The sequence below is a fragment of the Maylandia zebra genome, linkage group LG4, assembly GCF_041146795.1.
Source record: "Maylandia zebra isolate NMK-2024a linkage group LG4, Mzebra_GT3a, whole genome shotgun sequence".
NCBI classification, from domain to species: Eukaryota; Metazoa; Chordata; class Actinopteri; order Cichliformes; family Cichlidae; genus Maylandia; species Maylandia zebra.
Window position 1 is genome coordinate 22,415,724 of NC_135170.1, and position 23,268 is coordinate 22,438,991.

General features: G+C 40.4%; 3 protein-coding genes across 6 annotated transcripts in view; 1 reads left to right on the forward strand and 2 right to left on the reverse strand.

The window, feature by feature from the left end:
• LOC101474776 (nuclear GTPase SLIP-GC) overlaps nucleotides 1-23,268 on the reverse strand; it is a 162,196-nt gene that overhangs the window by 64,611 nt on the left and 74,317 nt on the right. The gene's annotated exons all lie outside the window — the stretch shown is intronic.
• Nucleotides 1-23,268, reverse strand: part of LOC106675070 (nuclear GTPase SLIP-GC) — a 141,663-nt gene that overhangs the window by 29,380 nt on the left and 89,015 nt on the right. The gene's annotated exons all lie outside the window — the stretch shown is intronic.
• Nucleotides 326-15,401, forward strand: LOC101474324 (nuclear GTPase SLIP-GC). Of its 2 annotated transcripts, XM_004559359.4 has the most exons (21): nucleotides 326-867; nucleotides 2,413-2,454; nucleotides 2,569-2,607; nucleotides 3,023-3,047; nucleotides 3,207-3,293; nucleotides 3,575-3,662; nucleotides 4,553-4,769; nucleotides 4,890-5,105; nucleotides 8,493-8,699; nucleotides 8,792-8,967; nucleotides 10,172-10,265; nucleotides 10,348-10,435; nucleotides 10,550-10,671; nucleotides 10,937-11,110; nucleotides 11,189-11,340; nucleotides 11,479-11,596; nucleotides 11,732-11,840; nucleotides 11,942-12,072; nucleotides 12,280-12,361; nucleotides 12,552-12,633; nucleotides 14,362-15,401. In XM_004559359.4, exons 1-21 carry the CDS (start codon nucleotides 592-594, stop codon nucleotides 14,429-14,431), a joined length of 2,595 nt encoding a protein of 864 aa, XP_004559416.2. In that variant the 5' UTR covers nucleotides 326-591; the 3' UTR covers nucleotides 14,432-15,401. The 2 variants fall into 2 exon arrangements, with proteins under 2 accessions (XP_004559416.2, XP_004559417.2); XM_004559360.4 differs by lacking the exons at nucleotides 2,413-2,454; nucleotides 2,569-2,607.

Sequence of the window (23,268 nt, forward strand, 5' to 3'; positions counted from 1 at the left end):
ATGAATAATCCTTATTCCTACTAAATAGTAGGAATAGTCTTAATAGTCTGTATCATCTTGATGATCAGGAAATCGACAAATTGATCACAAGAGCTGGACCTAGAGTGATATTAATTAATTAAATGCTTTAACATTTGCTACCTTTCTTCTGAAAAATGTCACTTACAGGTGAATTTGTTTTAGAACTATTATGGTGCGCTAATAGTTGAACGAAAACGACACACTCCGCCACAAACGAAAATAGTGATTTTCGTTTGCGGTGGGGTGTGGTTTGTGGTTTAGCACCAGTTGAGGGGTGGAGCAGCGAGTTCAGGTGACAGCGGCAAGGGAGGCTGGGAGAAAGAGCTGATACCTGTCACGCTGATTACATTTCTCCCTATTTTAGGAACTGCTGGGGCCCGGAGAGCTGAGAGCGAAGTGAGAGAGCTGTAGCAGTGAGAGTTGGAGTGTGTGAAACGAGTGGCTTTGAGTTGAGAATTGAATAAAGAGGATTATTGAAACGTGACGCAGAACTGTCTCCTTGTGTGTGCGCGCGTCGTAACGGGGATCAGTAACAGAGTGTTACAGTGGCGCCCAGCTTGCCGCTACGATATGTCAAACCCACAGAACCTCCAGTCAGCTCAGATACTGGTTCAAATGATGGCCGAATTGGCGACCTTGCAGCAGCAGCAGGCGGTAGTGTACCGGCGTCATCTGGAAGACCTGCAGGCCCAGACTGAGCAGCAGACACGGGTGCTACAAAACTTTTTGGCTCAGTTTGGGGCTGCTGCGAATCTGCCCCATCTAGACCGGCTGAAACTCTCCTCACAAGACCAACGTTGCCGGTTCTGTGGTTGCCGCATGGGAGCAAGATCGCCGGCAGGGGAGGTGAGCGTCCGTCAAAGAGTGTTTTTCAATGTTTTTTTTTAATGTTTTTTTTACGTCTAGTATATTTACTTGAATCAGTAATTACACTTTAGTCAACAGGGTTTATGAAGGGGTTATGTATATCAAATAAAGAAATTATCTGTTTTCTTAGTATCTTTATGACTTTATGCGTATTTTTACCCATATTGTCATCAATCCAGTTCTTTTTATATATATATATATATATATATATAGAACTGTGATGTTATAGTTGTTATATTTGCTGCTTTTGGCTAGCTCTCTCCTGGAAAAAACACTTAAATTGTCCTTTACTTTTTATCCAGATAAATAAAGGATATATAACATTTAATTTGCCAAAAATTGACGACAGCAGCTACTTTGTGATAGGAATGATCTCTAAATCACTTAATGTTCTTCGTGAGATATATGATTGACCTGTTTTTGACAGATTTTAATGTCATTTAAAATCTGTCACCGAATTTATAACAGCTTAAATTCCGTGCCAAGGTAGGTTCCCCCTGCGTTGGAAGGACACATTCTTGATATTTAGTTCTGAAACTCTTCTAATAATGACTTATGGCTCCTGAAATTTCGGAGGTTTTAGCTGTCTACAATTACACAAGGATACAAATAATTATCAGTCAAAATGTCCTTGGTTTATTGAAATATAACACCTGAGAACAATAAATGTATCATTTTCTGTTGTAACCGACAAACTGAACGGTAATGTAATGACACTCATTTTTCACTTTTTCACTAAAACTGTTCATCCACGTCTAAGTTGGTTGTAATGGAGGCGGAATCAGTTGGATCCGCTCTCCCTGCCCAGCGAACGCTCCCGATGCAAGGGAAACAAATTCTGTCGGGGATACCTACCTTGGTAAAACAAGTGAAACCTGCAGTCAGCTGAGACTGAAGAAGTCACTTGGATGAGTGACGAAACGTTTCTCCAACTAAAAACAATGAACTTTTCGGGATACCAGTTTCGGTTTCTTTGTTACTCCTGGATTCATCAAAAAGGCAACCCGGCCCTCAGGGTAAATGCCGCTGCTTTAAACAGTCATAACAACATTTACTGTAATCGAAACAAACATCCAGAATATATCATGGCTCAGATTTGATTGAATGTAATTACCCTTTAGTGTTAACTGTGAAAGGGATACTGTACAGTTACTATACTTAAACTACAAGTAGAAGTGATAGCGACTTATCATTTTATTATTTCTGTCCTTGGTTTTAATTAATAATCCAAAGGAAAAAAAATCCCCCCCAAACACTTAAAAGTCATGAAAATTCATTTAGATTTAGCAATTTGATGATTCATCCACCTTAAGCATTATTTAAAGTAATGCAATAGTTACTTTTCCAAGTAATAACTTACTTTTATAATATTGTAACCCAGATACTAATTAAATACTTTTTTTGAAGAAGTAACTATAACTAATTACCTTTTCAAAGCATTTTGCCCAATACTGGTAACAATATTTAGCATATATTTTTTTAATTCTGTACTAATATAGATTTGAATTGTTTTGATTGTGGTAGGGAGAACAAAACTCAAACCAGGAAACAGTCATTCCTTTTCAAGTAAGTTAAAAATTGTTTTGTTTCCTTGAGATTTAGTATCTATATGACAAATACAATTTCAATACATGTTTAAGTGCTCAGTGTTGTATACGGCTTTGCACTTTTTATCTGCAGTGTAAACAGGAACATGAACAAGCAGCTGGTTTGGTTAAGGTAAGGGTTATACTGAATTTCAGACATATGAGCCAATACCTGAGACAAAGTAAAGCTCCATTCTCTGGTCTACAGAGACTGACCACTCTCTACAGAAACCAATAAATGACTGAATCTAAAAACTTAATTCATAGGGGGTTGGTGAATATACATTTTGCCCTAGCTAGGGGGTTCGCCAACCGTCTCTGTAGGTCTTTGGGACCGGGACTTAATTATGCAAAAGAATTGTCTAGTAGGATCACAGATATTTAGTAAGAAGAAGGTTATTGTAATTTAATTTTCATCAGTCTGCTGGTTAATAAAACAAAACTGGTTTGTTGATTGTAAAACTTGTACGTTAATGTCCTTCAAATTTTGTTAAAGAACAATGCCAATGCAAGTGATAATTTCCTGTATAACTCATATTCATCCTCAGGTCTTGCCATCCACAAGTGATACAGGTGAGACACATGCATCGTATTTATTGCATCTCATATTATTCTGTGTTTGCAAAAAATATTGATGCCTTTCAATCTACATAACTTTACTAAGAATAACTTTCAATGCTAAGAGAAATGTGTTTTTTGTTCTTATTTTTTTTGTTGTTTTCATCCAATCAGGAAAGAGAAAATCAGACCTTCAAAGTGACCCCAGCAGGTTGCAGTCACCAGCTAAGCGACAGCGTCTGTCTATGCCAGGATTTGAAGGTATTTATGTTTCTTTCTAAACAGTGTCACAGTTTAAGCCAGCGCAATTTGTCCAACATCATCTTTGATGCTAGAAATTACTTTTTCTTTGGGCTGTTGTCAAAATTTAACAGTCACATGATGCATGGTATACTAAGTTTGATTGGTAAGTGGTCACATTATGCTCCTGATATACTTTGATTCACACAGTTTTGTTTGTATTTTTAAAATGAGATTTTACATTTTCTGCTTATTCTAGTCTATAATTCCTTCCAAATAGTTCTTTACTTTTATGTCCACAGAAGCAATCATATTTTCTGATGTGAAAAGCATCATGAAATTTGTACATGCCAGACTAAATGACCAAGACAAACTCAGTGCTTTCTTAAAGTGAGTATTTTTCTTTTCATATTTTGTAATGAATGGGCCTGGTTCCACTCCTGTTCATGTGACAGTTTCACAAACAGATCAAAGACAGATTGTTTTTAAAGAAAGCAAAAATGTCTATAAAACATCCTCAGAAGCTACTAGTTATGTGTAATTTAATCCAATTAAACTTTATGAATGTCACAATGGTTACACCAAGATACAGTCACAGGAATGAATAACCACATCGATGAGGCTTTAGAGTCACCAATTAACCTAAATGCACTAATTGCACGTATTTGGACTGTTGGAGAAAGCCAGAGTACCTGCAGAGAACCGAGGCAAACATGGAGAGAACACGTAAACTCAAAACAAAAATGCCCCCGATAGTGGTGTGAGACAACAGTGCCAAACATCAAGTCATCGTGTTGCCTGTACATGAACCCTTTTGATTCAATATTCACCAATTTGTTTCTTGTGTCAGTCTGTTTAACGTGTCGGTTCTTTGTTTAGTTTTTTCACGTTATACTTTTGACTTACAGCTGTACAATTATAGTTGACGGAATGATTCAGTAGTAAAACAAACCATCCAAACTAAGACCAACAAAGACTGATATTTTTAGGAAGTTTTGGTGACTTAACTACATTTTCTGCTGTACCTGGCATCTACCAACTCTTTGGGAAAACATTTTCAGTTTAGGTGACACAAAAAGGAAGGTGTGGATCAAAACAACATACAGTAAACAATTGGTGGCACAAGTGTATAAAACTGAAATATGTAGTGATAATTCATTTGATAATAACTACCATTATTACCATTGTAACTGTCTTTTAAACTGTTTTTTTTTTAATGCATGCTTAAAATGTTATCATGACTAAACCATTTAACCCATATTTAAAATCTCGTTCAACAGGAAAAAGATCAGTGATTTGGAGACAGACAAGAGGGAGCTGGTTGGTGTCTTTGGTAAAACTGGGGCTGGAAAGAGCTCTTTGATAAATGCCATCATCAAAGAGAAGAATCTTTTACCCTCAGGAAGCATCAATGCCTGCACCTCAGTCATGATCAAAGTGGAAGCTAACAGAGGTAGCTCAAAGTATGAAGCAGAAATTGAGTTCATCACAAAAGAGGTAAAATGAATTCCCAAAGTTAGATTTGTACTTTAAGCAAAATCATGTGTTACAGTCCAGTTCTTGGGGCATAGGGTTGGGTACATGCCTCAATAAATGGCATGTCATCTATTTTTGTAGGAGTGGCGTGATGAGTTGTGGTCATTTCGTCAGTTTCTTGACAATAATAAAAATCAGGAAAAGGAAGATGATGATTATCATGATGCTGTTGAAAAGCTGTCAGCACTTTATGGACAAGAATGGAGAAGATCCTTTGAAAATCCCATGGACAGCAAATATTTCAAAGAAATTCCAGAATTTCTCCAATCCAGGCGGAAGATGTTGACATATGAATCAGTAAGACAAAAACTCTCATATTTCTTTATAGGAAGCATTCTTGCAAGTGTTGCACTGTGAGCGTCAGCACTGAACAACTCCGCTGTGTTCCAGACTGACTATAACAGACAGCCATGATAGACTAAATACTGGGGATGCTGTCCTAGTTTCACCTGTGGTCTTCACAGGTGAAACTAGGACAACCTGGACAAAAAAGTGAACTGAAGAAATTAACAAAAAACTAAGAAGTAGAAACATAACTCATTTCTGAAAAAATAATTCAGCATAGATTCAAAAGTCCAAAAAACAAAACACACTAAAAATAAGATCCAGTGATTACAACAAAACAGATCCTACTGAGATCCCACAATGACATTTAGATGATCACATCTAAATGATCACATCTAAATGAAGAAAAAACTTATCTGCTCTTGTAATAACTGTGGTTAACAGGATCCAAGACTGGTCCAGGTATTATGTAGAGCATTATTTTTTATTTTTTATTTTTTTTTAAATCGCAGTATAAACCCTTACCTCTTCACATAACAGATTCCTATTTTAATCAACTCTTACCTGTTTTAATATGCCTGGTTTTAAATTCACTGCTGAGCAAAGTTAGCAAAGACTCATTCAAAGTGGCCATAAACTTTAGTGAATCACTGTCTGATAGTCAATTGCATCAAGAATGGCATAAAGTGGTGTAAAACCCTGACAGTCAAAACATGCCAAGTGATCCACTGTAGTGACCCCTTGTAAATAAGGGAACAGCCTAAAGTAGCTTATTAATGTCTCAAAGTGGTGGACAACTGTGCAAAATGCCCACATGAAGTAGTTTCTGCTAACAGTAATACTAGCTGTTGAAACCAAAACAAAATGTCCACAAAAAACACTGGAGCACAGGGAGCAGTTCAGAATCACCTCAGGGGTCAGCAGCACAAAGGTCCATAAATCAAAGGTTCAGGGGGCCGTCTCAGAAGCCAACATCACAGAACTCCCAAAATCCAGAAGTTCAGGGGGCCGACTGTGTGGAAAGCAGCAGCGGCATGGAAACAGTTCCGGAGCTTGACCGCGCGGAAGGTAGCGGCGGCGACAGAGCAGGTCCCAAGGCCGGCCAAGTGAAAGATGGTGGCAGTGACTGAGTTCAGAAAGCTGTCCATGACAAGGAAGAAATCTAGCCAGTGGCCTGGAATGTGGCCAGCGACAGCAAGGTGGTGCAGGCTGAGTTGTATCAGACGCAACAGCAGGAGCAGGTGGCGGTGCAGCAGGCAACAGAGTAGAAGCTGCTGATGCCAGCACTAATGGCTGGACAGGCTCCTCAGACCCTCCAGCTGATATGACGTGATGCTGGCTGGGTTCTCCTTAACCCCCAGCTAGAACAGATGAAAGGCCAGATGGTACAGAAACCCCTGGCTGAGACGAAGCTATCTGGAGCTGCGTTAGACAGCCAGCCAGCTCGGGTTGCCTGTCAGGCTGCAGCAACACATAGTCCATTGAGGGCAGGATGAGCTTGCCTGTGCCGTCGGTGGGGGCTGCTGTAGAGTGTGTGGACAGCTCGCACAAGCTCTCAGCAGAGACAGGAGGCTGAGACAACCCAGCAGAGCACTCAGTGAAAGCTGCTGTGGACCGTTGGGGAGGCTCGAACAGGCTCTCAGCAAAAACAGAAAACTGAGACGCCTGGCAGAGCTCCCAGGGGAAGCAGCAGAGGGAGGCTGAGAGGATTCAGAGCTCTCAGCAGATGAGGGCGGTGGTTGAACAGGTGGCTGAGTAATTGACTTCACTGGTGACTGAGCTAATGAGTTACCTGGAAACAGAGCTAATGTCTGATGCCGAGAACTGAACAGGTAACAGGGCTGGTGACAACACTGGAGCCTGAACTGGTGGCAAAGCAAGTGAATGAGCTACTAACTGAGCTACTGACTGAACTATGGACTGCAGTAGAGGTTGTAGCGGTTGTAGTAATGATGGTGTAGGTTTGCTTACAATAACCAGTCCGTTGTAACTGTATGCCAGGTGTTAATTAGCAGCCAACATGAACGTTCGCACACAGGTAACAGGAAGCACTGCCATAGCCAAGTTAGAACCACAGCAACATCTCCTGGAAACCTCCGTAACTGCAGCAACGGCAGGCAGTATGGACAAACATAACGTCACTGTTATCTACAGATGGTAGTGATGGTGGTTGTAATGGTGGCTGAGCTAAGCCTTCTGAGCCTTAAGAACACAAGGAAAACAGCTGGACGGGCTCAATTGAGCTTCCAGCGGAGACAGGAATGGGTGCAGGCACCTTCTGAACACTAGCCGCTCCCACCCGAGGATTAGGTACAGGTGTGGAGACAGACTGTGCCCTGGCAGTATGGGCTCAAATTGTGGTCATAAATATTTTGTACTTGTAAATCAGTTTTGTATTTGTAAATCAGGATTTGTATGTGTAAAAAGAATTTGTGTGAGTGCAAAAAAGATTTGTGTGAGAAAAAATACGTGTGAAACTCTACACTCAAGTTTCAAGTTACAAGTATGAATTTTGACCCTATTTTTCTTCCTTTCATCTGATTGGCCAATGTCATGTCAATCACAAATTTAACAATCCAATCAGAGAACAGATGGGTTTGGCTATTGGAAGGGTGCTGCCCTCACCCGAGGAACTGGTACAGGTGAAGGAAAGGCCGGGCCCTAGCTGCCCTGGGCACAGAGACTGGAGGCAGAGGAGGTGGCGCAGAAAACACTGACACATTCAATATAAGCTAGACTTTTCTACCACCACAAATCATAGTGTTTGAAATTACAGTGTCTGAGTTCACACGACAAGGCTTGGAAAACACTGATTCACCAAAGATGGATTCAAAATTCTTTCTGCCATGAAAAAAATTATTTGAAACAACAGTCTTTGATTTATTGTTGTTAACAGTCTTAAATCTTACAATAAACTATGACCAAATATGGAGTGGGTAACACAGATAACACGACAAAGGGTGACAGAGGACTTAAATACATACAAGACGTGATCAGGGGAAGTGGTGACACATGAGGACACAGCTTACCTGAATGAAACATAATGACAACACAGGAGAGGATAACACTGGACACTCTAACATGAGACATGGACCTTCAAAGTAAAACAGGAAACATGACAGGCACAGACTAGACACTGAACTCAAACTAAGAACAAAACTCTTAACCAGAATAACACTGGATAACAGGATTATAATGTTCAAAACAGGACAACTAATGAATCAGAAAATAAACCATAATGTGGAAAAAACACCAAAACACAAGAAACTGAAAATGCTGGGTCAAAATGACCCAGAACCATGACACGATGTAATAATTTAAATTTGAGATTAAAAACGAATGACTCGACTTTTAGTGATCAAATTTCCTTAAGCTTTTTACTTTTGTTTTTTATTGCAGGCTAATGAACTTTCTGCACAATTTGTCAAGTACACAAGAAGTGAGTCAAAACAAGGAGAAGGTGATGAAGGAAAAAAGTGGTTTTGGCCACTGGTGAAGTGTGTGACTGTCAGGGTGCCAAACAATCCTTTTCTCCAGCATGTCACACTTGTGGACCTTCCTGGAAATGGTGACTGTAACAAGAGCAGAGATCAGATGTGGAAAGGGGTAATTCATATCTACTGCTCTTTGCTTATACTGTGTTGTCTGTAAACAGTCATCTTTCAATGAAGCACTGAGACATGTTATTCTCCTTTCAGATTGTTGGAGATTGTTCTACTGTGTGGATTGTGACTGAAATTAACCGAGCAGCATCAGAGAAAGAGGCCTGGGAGATCCTGGAAAGTGTCAGTAGTCTGATTGGAAATGGTGGCAAATGTCAGCAAATTCATTTTATCTGCACCAAGTCTGATCTTCTTGATGATTCAGATGATCTGTAAGTACATTTTGCATTGTGACCAACTACAGGGTGTTTCCATGTAAGATAAACCCAGGCTAGACAAAGAATGAAGCACAGGGTTGAGCCTTTGTTGTAATGAATGCAGAACATTTGGCTCAAAGGGAGTCTCATAGGCAGTTACAGTTTTATAAAGTTGAAGATGGTGGACTGAGTAATGAACAGAGAATTTCCTGGCCAGAGTAGAATCGCGGATAATGGGACAGGCAGTGGAATTTTTTAGTTCTAGAGGGACAGCAAGAGAGAAGAGGGTGAGTAATAACAGGAGAGCAGCAGGAGAAAGTGATGCAAATGACATTATGGCAGCTTTAATGTATGTTGCACATAATGTATGATATTATTGGAAATCATGCATATCCTGGTCCTTACAGTCGAGTAATTCAAGAATTCTACATTGTAAAGAATAAGTAGCATTACACTGTCCTTCAGCAACAAAGTTAAAGTAGTTGCTGTGACAAAAAAAAAACATTTCTATGTAAGCATGTCAGCGTGTTGATGTCACGATCCAAATAAAACATGCTGGCCTTTCTCCGAGTGCTTTACGAATAAATGCTACCAATCTCCCATATTTGGAAGTTGTTTGTTTTTTTTAAAGAGAAATGCATTAAACAATTAAAGTCATTTTATCATAAATGACTGGACCTGCAAGGCAGACTCACACAACTGAAACTTAAGAGGTTTAATTACAATGAAAAAATATATAAAATGAACTGGTGTATTAGCGAGAGTATCCAATAACTCGCAGGGACGAAACAAAATCAAATGTTTTTAGAGAAATTAGGAGTTCTTCTTACTATGTTTACAAACACGGCTAAGAGGGAGTCTGTAGTGAACAGGTAAGTATTTTGGTAAGAGACTCTGACAACCCAGGGTAGTAAGTAGGAGCATGAGAGGATATTAACCAGACTACACATTTAAGACTAGAATGCAACAAACTGGAGTACCAGCACCATCAGGCAGAGAAACATTGCCACAGCCAGTCTTTAAATACGATCTACGTGTTAACAATGAGTGGCAGGTGTGCAGCAGTCAGGGAAAGCTCAGCTTGGTAAGAAAGGGAGATTTTACACATTTCACCAAAAAAGGCCAAGAATAAAACAAAACCATCCAGCCTGCCCCAGATTAATGATGGTGATGATAATAGTGATGATGGTAACAGTACATATTTGCACATTTCTTGTAGTTCATCAGCTGATATCCATGATCGAATAGTTAAAAGAAACCTGCAAGCCAAGGATGGAGTAAGGAAAAAATTCAACAAACGAAGCAAGATTAAGGTGAGTTTTATAGGCTGATAGAAAATAATACAGACTCTCCACAGTTGCAAGGATGCTTTAAAATTAAATCATTTTTCCGCAGAAACATTTCCATGATGACAGTTTCAGAGTGTTCACAGTGAGCTCCAAAGAGTTCCTAAAAGGGAAGCATCTAAGTCCAGAAGAAACTGGTAGGTGAAGTCTCAGTGCACATGTTGTTTTAGTTTGCTCTGACTGAAAGAAGAATTATTTATTTTGAATTATAGTATGTAATGTTAAACTGTGGCACTGAAATTTCTTAACAGAAATAACCAAACTTCAGGGATTGTTGCAAGAGCTCAATGACTGTCACTCTGAGACAATAAACTATGTTAATGGAGCTTATGGGATTCTGTCTTTGATTCAAGGAGCCAACTCCAGAGGAGTGGTAAAGTCAAGTAAAAAGATACACAACAACATTCGCTTACATGTTGGCATTTTTCATTTGTCTTTGTGTTTACAATTCTGTTTTTTGTTTATTTATTAATTTATGAGTTATTAAGTGATCGATTGATTCATGTATTTTTGCTGTTCTATTTTACTTCTCAGGTTCATTATTCAAGGAGAGTGACTTTTAAAACCATGTGAAGTTCATAAATCTATAAGAAACGACAAGTATTTTTTATGGTTTTATCCCTTCAAATATTTTTCAGGGTGATAAAAAAGGCAGGATTTGTGCAAAACTTGAGATAATCATGATCCTCCAACTTGATAATGTCAGAAAAGAAATGGAAAAGACCTTTCTGGCTTTCGAAAAATGTCTTGCTGATGGCGTTGAGAAATCCAAACATTCATATGGAGAAAAACTCAAGAATTTCTTGTATCAAGTATGTATTTTAACTCTAGTTGTAACAAAAAACACATTTTACACAAATATATATTTAAATAATTGTTTTGTGTTCCAGGGAAGGAACAGTGGTTTTTGTGGGGTACTGAAGCAGGTTGTTGAGAATGGTGGTGTCTACAAACCAAAAAAAGGGAAGCTAATTAACCTTAACATGAAGTTGGCTTCATGTCTGACTGACAGCATTGATGAAGAATTCAGAAAGACCTTCCTGTAATAAAAAAAAAAAAGTTCTAAACAGTCACATAATATTATCCAAAATATTTAATTTATTACATACCACGTTTTTAACATAATGATTATAAAATTGCCACTTCTTTCATTATTAACCAAATTTTTTACATGTTTTAGAAATGACTCAGAATGTGGAGCATTCAATGGAGTCATCAAGACATTTTCACTTAACACTGATTCTCTGATTGAAAAGTACAAAAATACTGAACTGCAGCTCAGATTTCTCAAGACAGAGGTAAGAGATGAAACTTTCCTATACATCAATTCAAACAGTAAAGTACAGTAAAATAAAACATGAAAAAGTTAACATTAGTTTTGTGAATTGTGATTTAAAATGATGTTGATCCATATTTCATGTTTTGTCTCTAAGGAAGAAAAAATGAAGGCAAAACTGAACAGAATCATCCGGAAACAGAAGAAAAAAGTCTACAGCAGTCTGACAGAGACAATTGAGAACATTATGGAAGAAGGCTACTGCAGTAAGAGATAAGATCAGAGATTCAATACATGGCACTAAAACGCATATTTATGTTCATCATTATTCGGCATGAGAAATTTGAAGCTTTCTGTCTTATTGTAGAGGCTGCAGAATTTAAAGGAGAAGGCATGCTGTACTGCATGAGGGAGACTATTAAGAACCATGTGCACTCAAAGAAGGACATGTTTGAGCAGGCAAAAAATACCATGTTGGAGAAGTTGCACGATTTGATGGTTTGTCATGTTTTATGAAGAAATATCATGACCGTATTTTGTTTTAGCTCACCCAAAGGCTTTTTCTATGTTCAACTGGATTAGACTTATACAAAAATTTATGTTTCCATTTATATTTTTAATCCAGTCTGAAAAAATTCTAAATGTCATTGTATTTGACTTTAACACATTTTTATCTGTGATAAGTAATTAGTTTTTTAAAAATAGGAAAACATCCTGGACATTCTGGAGAAAACTACGAAGGAATCCATTAAATGTTCATTCAAAACTGATGGGAGCTTACTTCCAGGTAAACAGGCTAGTTTGCTGTAATTATATTCCTTTTCTCTTTATCTGTGCAATCTTCTACCTGATACCACTGCGGTTTTACCTATTTGTCTATCTATTTTTTAAAATTAACTTATAAATTACCGAGTCACACACATAATTATGTGAAACACTCTGGGGGGAAACAATTCAAAAAGTGTTTTGTTTTTCAGATGTTTCAACAGAGCTTGATATGGTGAAGAAACATTATGATCAACTTGCAGGCACTCCAGATGATGAAGTGTCCCTTACTGGGTAACTCCTAATATGTTATCAATGTTATTATAATAAATATTTTTAAAATTTTTTTGTCCTTAACAGTGTTAACATTTATGTTAAGTAAATATGCTGATCAGCATAGGCTACAATGGGTCCATTTTAGGGGAATCTGCAATTTAACATTTAACCCTTTAAGACCTACCATAGAACCAAGTCCGCCAGAGCTTATAATATATTTTTACATGGTGTGGAGCCATTTTTGGGAGCATTTCAAGTTGCTATACATCAATACAACAATTATAGCCCAGATTTTTATAATATGTATTCATTAAGTGCATAGTAATTACATAAATTGCAAAAAAGTGCAATAAACTACAAAAAAATTGAAAATCGTTTTTGCTTTTTTTAACATATATTTCTAGTTAGAGAAATTTAAGAGGCTTATCCCTCAAAACTGTAAATACAAAAAAGTTGCACAAAATAGTTTCCTACCACAGGAAATTTATTTTGAGTGTCTTCATAGTTTTATTTTTGAAATACACCAATTTTTATATACTGCAGGAAAAACGAAAATAAATATTATACTGCAAATTTGCAAAAAAGCAGCATATGCATCAAAATAAACTATTTCCAGCAGTGCAATATGAGTCCTAAGCATCCCAGAAATGACACAGAAAGTCATAAAGTCAAACATAACTTTTAAAAACACAAGTATAGGCTCATGAGGCCTTGATGGTAAAAAACTAAATTTCCGCGAAAATGACGTCACTTCCGGTTTCAGGCAGGTCATGCGGGCATGCGATAGTTCACGCTGATGGACTTAGGAAGTGTTATGAACAGCTGATCGGATCGGCAAAGCGTGTTTCTGGAATATTATGTTTTTGTTGCTGCAAGTGCTTTTTATGCAGTTTTTGCAAAGCTATATGTGGAAGGAAACCGTGACCTAGGGCAAGCTGACGGCATAAGATGTAAGTACAACTCCTACGGTTTCATATGCAAAAAACATTATTGCGCTAGCTTACGTGGTTGCAGTGCTACCGGGATTTAAAAATAGTTACGCAAAACAGAGCGTGCCCGCTCCGACCGGTTTTAAAGGGTTAACTATCGCATGTCCGCCATGACCTGCCCGAAACCGGAAGTGACGTCATTTTCGCGGAAATTTAGTTTTTTACCATCAAGGCCTCATGAGCCTATACTGGTGTTTTTAAAAGTTATGTTTGACTTTATGACTTTCTGGGTCGTTTCTGGGATGCTTAGGACTCAAATTGCAATTTCAAAAATAAAACTATGAAGACACTCAAAATAAATTTCCTGTGGTAGGAAACTATTTTGTGCAACTTTTTTGTATTTACAGTTTTGAGGGATAAGCCTCTTAAATTTCTCTAACTAGAAATATATGTTAAACAAACAAAAACGATTTTCAATTTCTTTGTAGTTTATTGCACTTTTTTGCAATTTATGTAATTACTATGCACTTAATGCATGCATATTATTAAAATTTGGGCTATAATGGTTGTATTGATGTATAGCAACTTGAAAAGCTCCCAAAAATGGCTCCACAGCATGTAAAAATATAATATAAGCTCTGGCGGACTTGGTTCTATGGTCGGTCTTAAAGGGTTAAACTAATTATAGCAATTAGTATTCTTTAGGGTGAGGAGTTTTACAATCAATATTAGGATTTAAAAAAAATGTTGACATTATATTATTTCCATTTCCATTGGTTATTGCTCATTGTCAAACCTTTGTTCTGGGATGTTTCAGATTTGCTGACTGGGTAGAAACAGCAGAAGCCTGGTCACAAACAGGTTTTCCCAGAGGAAGTGCGGATTAAAACAAAACAAAAAAAAAAAACAAACATCTAATTTGGTCTCAGTAATTTTTTATTTGTTTTCATTTGGTCTTTTTAAAAGTTGTTTGGTGATATTTGACTTTGATTTTGAGTATGTCATTACCAGTGATTTTGGATTTTTATTTCTGTAAGACATGTATCTTGTAATGATTCAAATCTTGAGGCTGACAAAGAAGTTTGAGGAAAAACTGCAAGAAATTTACATCACATCACTCTACATATATTTCAAATCTATTTTAATCATTTTATTTTATGTGCTTAGTTATGGTTCATCCAGATGACAATGGCAATTATATAGCACATTTCAGTACATGTAAAATCAGTCTACTTAACACAGAAGATAAAAACATGGTAACACTTTATAATACAGCCCACAACTAAGGCGTAGTTCCCCTGTAATTAAATGGAATATTGATGTATTTTATCTAAAACTACAATTAAAATTGTAATTTTATTTACCTACAGATATTTAACGGTAGGGATTTCTAAAATGTTTAGAACTATAATGTAATGACTCCTGCAATTTATCTTGTAAACGTTGATTGGTCAGTTAGGGTAAGTAGCTCCATCTCCATGCAGCTGCAGGACTAGTTTTATCTCTTTACATTGTGTCCATCCTCAATTGTTTAATTTCAGTAGTTCTTTTCACTATGGAATTAATTGTCTGATTGTGAGGTGAAAAGTAGTTTTTCATCTCAACCTTTCACACACAAATATGTGTTTTTTGAAAGGTTTTCATACATTAGAGCCACAGCAGAGGGTGTTTGTTTTGAAATTATTGATTTATTTGTAAGGTTAGAGTTTCTGTTTTTTTTTTAAGGACACATTCACACTTCTTGTCATGCTCTTTATTTGTTGCTTCCTTGCTCCCAACAACCTTTCTAAACTGTCATCTGTGTTTATTCTTCACAAAAAATATTGAAATGCTATTTTATTAAAATGGCTTATATTATGTCCTGGTCTCATCAGTTTTGTTTTCTTCAGTAATTACAAAGTCCACACTGAATCTCTGCTGTACATCTGTGGTCGTGTGAAGCTATATTAATGTAACAGCATGTCAGTGTGTAAACAAAGATCTTTGTTAAATGTCAAAAACAGGTTGTGTCTGAAGGCTGCTACTTTTGTGAATATGTGACAAATTATGTTAGAATTATAATCAATTATAAAAACATGTTTAAATCTTGGTGAACAATGCTCTGAGAAAGAATCATTATCTAGGAAATGACTTCAGGAAATAGCTGTGTTATAAAAGGCGTTTTACAATATGTACCAGTACAGACTTGCCCCTGACGGTTAAGTTGTCCTGGGGCAGGAACCATTTTTCCTTGGCTTGGCTTCAAGACTCTAGGATAGGAATACTGGATGTATGTAAATAACTTCTGGCCACTATAATCCAGAAATTACATAAAGGGAAACAGAAAATGAAAAAAAAAAAGGAATAAAAAAAAACACACCTGTGTTTCACATCTGTTGGTAGTTGGGTTTTTTACTTCTGCTGCATCTTGATGCATGCTCAGTCATCCGACAGAGACTTACAATGCTTCTAGGTGAAAATACTCTTAAAAAGGTGTTTGACTTTACTGAGAAGGCTCATCTAGCACAGCACAAGAAGTCTAAGACCAGGCAACAAGGGAAGTTTGACTTACTTGGTATACGTCGGAAACCACCACAAAATGCAGAGAGTGGCCAGAAGAGAGAAGGATGCGACATCGAGGATGTGGACAAGTGGGTGAAGAATTAGTCTGACAAGCAGCTCACCCAAACAGAGAAAAACATCCTTGCTAAAGGGTTGAATTTTGCTGTCACACCGAGACAAATCCCGCTAGTGAAACTGATCAAAGCCACAGAAACAGCAATTTGAAACAACAATATTGCAGAAGTGGAAGCAGAGCAACTACGGACGAAAGTTTGGGTCTGTCTCAGTGTGTTTGCTTTTGGAACTGTGTCTTCATTCCACCGACTTCACATACAAGGGTCAGTACTACAGGGAGAAACATGGGTGTGCCATGGGCTCCCCAGTTTCACCCATTGTGGCCAATTTGTATATGGAAGAAGTGGAAAAGAGGGCTTTGTTATTCTACCCTGGAACACCACCAAGCCATTGGTTCAGATATGTGGATGACACCTGGGTGAAAATCAAATCTCAGCACGTACCACATTTCACAGATCACATCAACTCGGTGGACCAACACATCAAATTCACCAGGGAGGGTATGAAAAGTGCCAGGTTAGCCTTCTTAGACTGTGAGAGCTGATGCGTACCGTAAACCTACGCATACAGATCAGTATTTAAGGTTTGACTCTCATCATCCACTGGAGCATAAACTGGGTGTCATTAGGACGCTACAACACAGAGCGAACACCATCCCCACAGACACAGCGGCCAGGGAAGAAGAAGAACACCACATCAAGAAAGCCCTGAGTAAATGTGGTTATTCCAGCTGGACTTTTGTCAAAGCTGGGAAGGCGCCAAAAGAAAGCTCCAGCCGATCCAGGAGAGAAGGACAACCGCTGCCTAAGCAAAAACCTGTAGTGATCCCGTATGTGTCAGGAGTATTGGAGCAGTTGAGACGCCATCCATCTTCCATCCATCTTCATCTGCTTTATCGGGGCCGGGTCGCAGGGGCAGCAGCCTAAGCAGAGAAGCCCAGACCTCCCTCTCCCCAGCCACCTCCTCCAGCTTATCCGGGGGAACACCAAGGCGTTCCCAGGCCAGCCGAGAGATATAATCTCTCCAGCGTGTCCTGGGACTGCCCCGGGGCCTCCTCCCAGTGGGACATGCCCGGAACACCTCACCCCGGAGGCGCCCAGGAGGCAATCTTGTCAGATGCCCAAACCACCTCAGCTGGCTCCTTTCGATGTGGAGGAGCAGCAGCTGCTCTACTCTGAGCCCCTCCCGGATGGCCGAACATCTCACCCTATCTCTAAGGGAGAGGCCAGCCACCCTTCGGAGGAAGCTCATTTCTGCCGCTTGTATCCGTGATCTCGTTCTTTCGGTCACTACCCACAGCTCGTGGCTATAGGTGAGGGTAGGGACGTAGATCGACCGGTAAATTGAGAGCTTCGCTTTTACACTCAGCTCCCTCTTCACCACGACGGACCAGTGCAGCGTCTGCATTACTGCAGCTGCAGCCCCAATCCGTCTGTCGATCTCCGGCTCCCTTCTCCCATCACTCGCGAACAAGACCCCGAGATACTTGAACTCCTCCACTTGGGGCAGGAACTCATCCCCGACCCGGAGTGGGCACTCCAGCCTTTTCCGGCTGAGAACCATGGCCTCAGATTTGGAGGTGCTGATCTTCATTCCCGCTGCTTCACACTCGGCTGCGAACCGTTCCAGTGCGAGCTGGAGGCCTTCACCCGATGAAGCCAACAGAACCACATCATCCGCGAAAAGCAGAGGTGAGATTCTGAGGCTGAGATTCTGAGGCCACCGAAGTGAAAGCCCCCTGCCACTTGGCTACGCCTAGAAATCCTGTCCATAAAAATTATGAACAGAATCGGTGACAAAGGGCAGCCCTGGCGGAGCACATCACCCACTGGGAATGAGTCCAACTTATTGCCGGCAATGCGAACCAAGCTCTTGCAACGGTTGTATAGGGATCAAATGGCCCGTAGCAATGGGCCAGACACCCCATACTCCCGCAGCACCTCCCACCCCGAGGGACACGGTTGAATGCCTTCTCCAAGTCCACAAAACACATGTAGACTGGTTGGACAAACTCCCATGCACCCTCAAGTATCCTTGAGAGGATAAAGAGCTGGTCCAGTGTTCCGCAACCAGGACAAAAACCGCATTGTTCCTCCTGTCTCTGAGGTTCGACTAGCGGACGAACTCTCCTTTCCAGCACCCTGGCATAGACTTTCCAAGAGAGGCTGAGGAGTGTGATCCCCCTGTAGTTGGAACACACCCTCCGGTCTCCAAGCCGCATTCCGCTTGGCCTGTCGATACCTGTCGGCTGTCTCCGGAGTCCCACAGGCTAACCAAGCCCGATAGGACTCCTTCTTCAGCCTGGTGGCTCCCCTCACCTCTGGTGTCCACCATTTGGTTCGGGGATTACCACCACGGCAAGCACCAACCACCTTGCGGCCCCAGCTCAATGCAGCAGCTTCGGCATTGGAGACGCTAAACATGGTCCATTCAGACTCAATGTCCCCAGTCTCCCTCGGAATGCTGTTGAAGCTCTGCCGGAGGTGTGTGTTGAAGATCTCGCGGACTGGGGCCTCTGCTAGATGTTCCCAGCACACCCTCACTACGCGTTTAGGTGCACCAGGTCTGTCCAGCATCCTCCCCCGCCACCTGATCCAACTCACCGCCAGGTGGTGATCAGTTGACAGCTCAGCCCCTCTAAAATCGATCATCGACCTGCGGCCTAGAGCGTCCTGGTGCCACTTGCACTTATGGACACTCTTATATTCGAACAGGGTGTTCGTTATGGCCAAACTGTGATTTGCATAGAAGTCCAATAACAAAACACCGCTCGGGTTCAGATCAGGGAGGCCGTTCCTCCCAATCACGCCCCTCCAGGACTCGCTGTTGTTACCCACATGAGCATTGAAGTCTCCCAGCAGGACAACAGAGTCTCCACCTCCCAGCCCATTGTTCTTTCAGTCGGCTGGTTTCAGTCATTATGCAAATGTACTGTTTATAAGATTGGGTGAACCTGCAGTCAGCTGAGACTGCAGAAGTCACTTGGATGAGTGAAGAAACGTTTCTTCCACAAAACGTTATGTCCAGATGAACAGAATCAACTTTTGGAGCTTCTGCTGCATCTTCATAGTTGTGCGGGAGATTCACCAACCCTAAAGAAGTCCAAAAGAAGTCCAAATACACCACTGATCACTGGTTCTCAACAGCATTAATCTAAAACACATACTTCCATGGTTGTCTTAATACTTTTTCCTGTCCAGAGGCCTCTGTGTCATGTGAATTTCCAAAGCTAACTCAAGGACCATCATATGATTAGCAGTGCTGCCTAAAGTTTTAGTGGTGAAAGATTTGCATTAAAGAGTAAAAACTCCAGTTAACAGGTCAGGGCATGTTGTGTCACGCTGTTGCTACTTCAGTTTCTCAGAGAGCCTCACCCTCTTCTCTGCGGTGTTTCTGTACCAGCTCGTAGAAGGAAGAAAAAAAAAACAAACACGCTATGAGGACTTTAAATACATTAAAATCAGGGTGTGTCTGAAGACTACTACTTTTATGAACATGTGACTAAAATTATGTTAGAATTGTGATTAATTATCTGTTTTTTAAAAAGCGTTTAAAGCTTTGCAGACACTGAGTTGAGAAAGAATGACTACAATGTATACTGGTACCGTATTGGTACAGTAATTACTGGACCCTGACAGTTAACAGCATGCCAGTTTGTAAACAAACATCTTTATACGTCGAAAGCAGGTTATACTGGAAGACTGCTACTTTTATTAATATGTGACAGATGATGTTAGAATTATAAATAATTATAATAAAAATGTTTAAACCTTGGTGGACAATGCACTGAGAAAGAATGATTATCAACAAAATGACTTCACGCAAAGGATGTGTTATAAAAGATGTTTTACAATCTGTACCAGTACAGACTTGCCCCTGACGGTTAAGTTTTTTCACCTCGTGTTCCTCCCATCTTCTGTCTCAAATTCCATAGAAGATGCAAAGGCATTACGAAGAAGCTTTAGCATATGGCATGTATCCAGGATCACATGCACTTTTTAGGTCCATGAGGAGCAAGGCCTGGATGGCGAGAGCGTCAATTTCACCAGTGCATATATCTACTGGTTCCCTGTCATCTTGTGGATGTAAATTTCATCCATCATTAGAGCACACACCTTTTCCTTTCCTTGTTCTCTGTTTGCCTATACATGACTTTGTAGTTCTTTAAAAGATGCTACAGTAAAGCTAGGATCAAATGAGACACTACTGTACCAATTGCAGATGGTGTGACTGGGTGGGAGCGCTTTATTAAAATTCTCATTCCCATACTCATATGCCTTTGGGGTATGGTGGCAAAAGTGCAGTGTGGTGGAAAACTGCTCCTCAGAGTACTTAGCTGACTTTTTACCCTCTTGTATTTAACGCAATATGTGTTTTGGCACTTCATTGATTGACTCAGGCAAAGATGCACACTGATTTGATATCAACAGCTTTTAGTTCTTTGATGACACTTTTTAACTTTTGTCTTTAAACGCATAGACCAGGTAGGCAACTCCAGGCCTCAAGTGCGAGTGTCCTGCAGGTTTTAGATATCACTCTGTGTCAACAGACCTGAATCAAATGATTAGTTCATTACCAGGCCTCTGGAGAACTTCAAGTCATGTTGAGGAGGTCATTTAGCCATTTAAATCAGCTGTGATGGATCAAAGACAAATCTAAATGCCTGCAGGACACCAGCACTTGAGGCCTCGAGTTGCCCAGACCTGGCATAGACCTTTGGCATTGCAATCTCAGCTATTTCATGTATGTTGTGTTTACAAGGTTCTATAATAAAGGAAGCAAATTAGTACTTTGCTGTTACCCTGTCAGACCAGGGGTGCCGCTAATGAGGCTGGGCAAGAGAGGGGAGAGAAGAAGAAAGTAGAGAGAGAGGTAAAAAGATGGAGTGCCGCTGTAAAGCCTGAAATAAAGTGTTGAACTCAGACGTCGTCTACCTGATTACAAACTCAACAAATTGGCGACGAGGATGAGCGCTTCAGTACCGAGCCCACCGCCCTTTTTGCAACGTGCAGGTGAGCCGCCGATACCGTTTATGACGTGGTGCAAATTCTTTGAGAACTACATGCTAGCGATAGATGCCACGGGAGAAACATGGCCGGAGAAACATGGGATCAGAGGGACAACGACTGTTCTACACACTGCTGAATCAAGGTACAACGTTTGCTGAAGCCATGACGGCGCTTGAAAACCATTTTGTCCCTAAAGTGAATGTAGTGGCATGCAGGCACACATTCAGACAGCGAGTTCAGCGGGCTGATGAAACTGTAACCCAGTATGTTGCCGCCCTCAGAGCGCTAGCTGTGCCATTGTGGTTTTGGAGTAATGGAGGGTGAAATGATTCGGGATCAACTTGTTGCTAATGCTAATCTCAGTGTTGTTAACCCTCTCAGGCTCAAATTAAGTTTTTTGTTGCTAATGCACAACCAAGTCCTGCAGTGGTACTTCTGAGTAAAAAAAACTGATAAAATATGTATGTGGGGTAATCAGGTTGTTAGTTTTTAACTGTCTCAAATCGGCAACGTCTGCCTTGAGAGGGTTAAAGATAAATTGCTGCTGGAGGAGGACCTTACATTGGACAAGGCAGTTACTATTACGTGTCAGGTGGAGGCTGCGGTAAGGAATGCTACACTCCTCTCTACTGCGCCCACAGCCCAGACTGCTGCAGTACAAGCTGTGGAGGTGAAGGACGCACGTCTTCAGGGAAAAAGAGGAGCGCGACCAGCTCAAGCCCGTAGACCTACATCTAAAGAATGGCACAAAAAGGCAAATGATAAAGAGTAACAGCGTCATTGTTTCAGATGTGGATCTGAGAAACACCTGGCTAATGATAAAAACTGTCCAGCAGCAAAAGTAAAATGTGATGAATGCAACAAAAAAGGGCACTTCGCCAGAGTTTGTAAATCAGCTGTAGTAGTGGTCAGGGAAGTAGTTGTTCCCGAGTTTACAGTCTTATGTGTTGATGATCACAAACTGATGACTGCAGCATGTGATAAGATTACATGCAAAATGAACATTGAAACACCACAGGGAAACTCTCAGGTTCTGGAGTTAATTGTGGATACAGGAGCTTCAGTATCTATCCTTCCAGAAGCCATCTACTAATAACATTTTCCACCCTGTGCTTTGACTGAACTGAAAGTTAAGCTTGTCACTTATGCAAAAGGTGACGTGCCTGTCATTGGCTGCCTACAGGCTTCAGTGAGGGTTGCAAACAATAACAGAACAGTGCCAGGATCATTCTTCATAGTTAATGATGGATCACCTTTGCTGGGGTTGAACTTAATTAAAGCACTTAACATTGATATCATTGCTGGAAAAGTCATCAACAAAGGAGAGGATCCTGCAAGAGGATCACCAGCCAGTAAACAAACATGCATGGTGAATAACATTGATTGTTCTTCTTCCCATCACCTCGGAGCTGTTAAAGGGTTCATCCACAAAGTTCAAGTGAACAAGACAGTACAGCCGGTTTGTCAAAAACTGCGGCATCTACCACTCAGCATACGTGAGGAGGTGTCAGCTGAATTTAAACGTCTACTCCAAGCAGACATCATCGAACCAGTGGATGCAGCTGAATGGGTGAGTCCTCTAGTGGTTGCAAGAAAAAGTAAGGGAGGCTTAAGACTTTGTGTGGATCTGCGTGAACCTAACAAGAGTGTGATCATGGACTGTTACCCTCTTCCTCACATGGAGGATTTGTTCACACAGCTGGCTGGGGCTACACATTATAGCCAGATTGATTTAAGTTCAGCTTATCATCAACTGCCTCTTCACCCTGATAGCCAAAGCCTCACAGCATTCATAACCCATGAAGGACTCTTCCAATTTACCCGAGTCCCATTTGGACTTGCTTCAGCCCCTTCTGCCTTCCAAAAGATGATGCAAACAGTCCTAAGAGACCAGACAGGAGTACAGAACTACTTGGATGACATAATAGTGTATGGACATTCCAGAGAAGAGCATGATGAATGATTACAGGCTGTCATCCCCCAGATAGCAAGGAGACATTGAACAGATGTTGATTTTCCATCTGAACCATCAGAATCGTCAGGATTGAAATGTCAACACAAAACCAATGTTGAAACAACATTGAAATACTGATGAAACC

Bases quoted from the DNA above. Each gene is read 5' to 3' on its own strand.
- LOC101474324 (XM_004559359.4), top strand. From the start codon at position 592: ATGTCAAACCCACAGAACCTCCAGTCAGCTCAGATACTGGTTCAAATG. The intron at 10,436-10,549 runs GTAGGTGAAGTC...ATTTCTTAACAG, and splicing joins TCTAAGTCCAGAAGAAACTG to AAATAACCAAACTTCAGGGA. The intron at 11,341-11,478 runs GTAATAAAAAAA...TACATGTTTTAG, and splicing joins GAATTCAGAAAGACCTTCCT to AAATGACTCAGAATGTGGAG.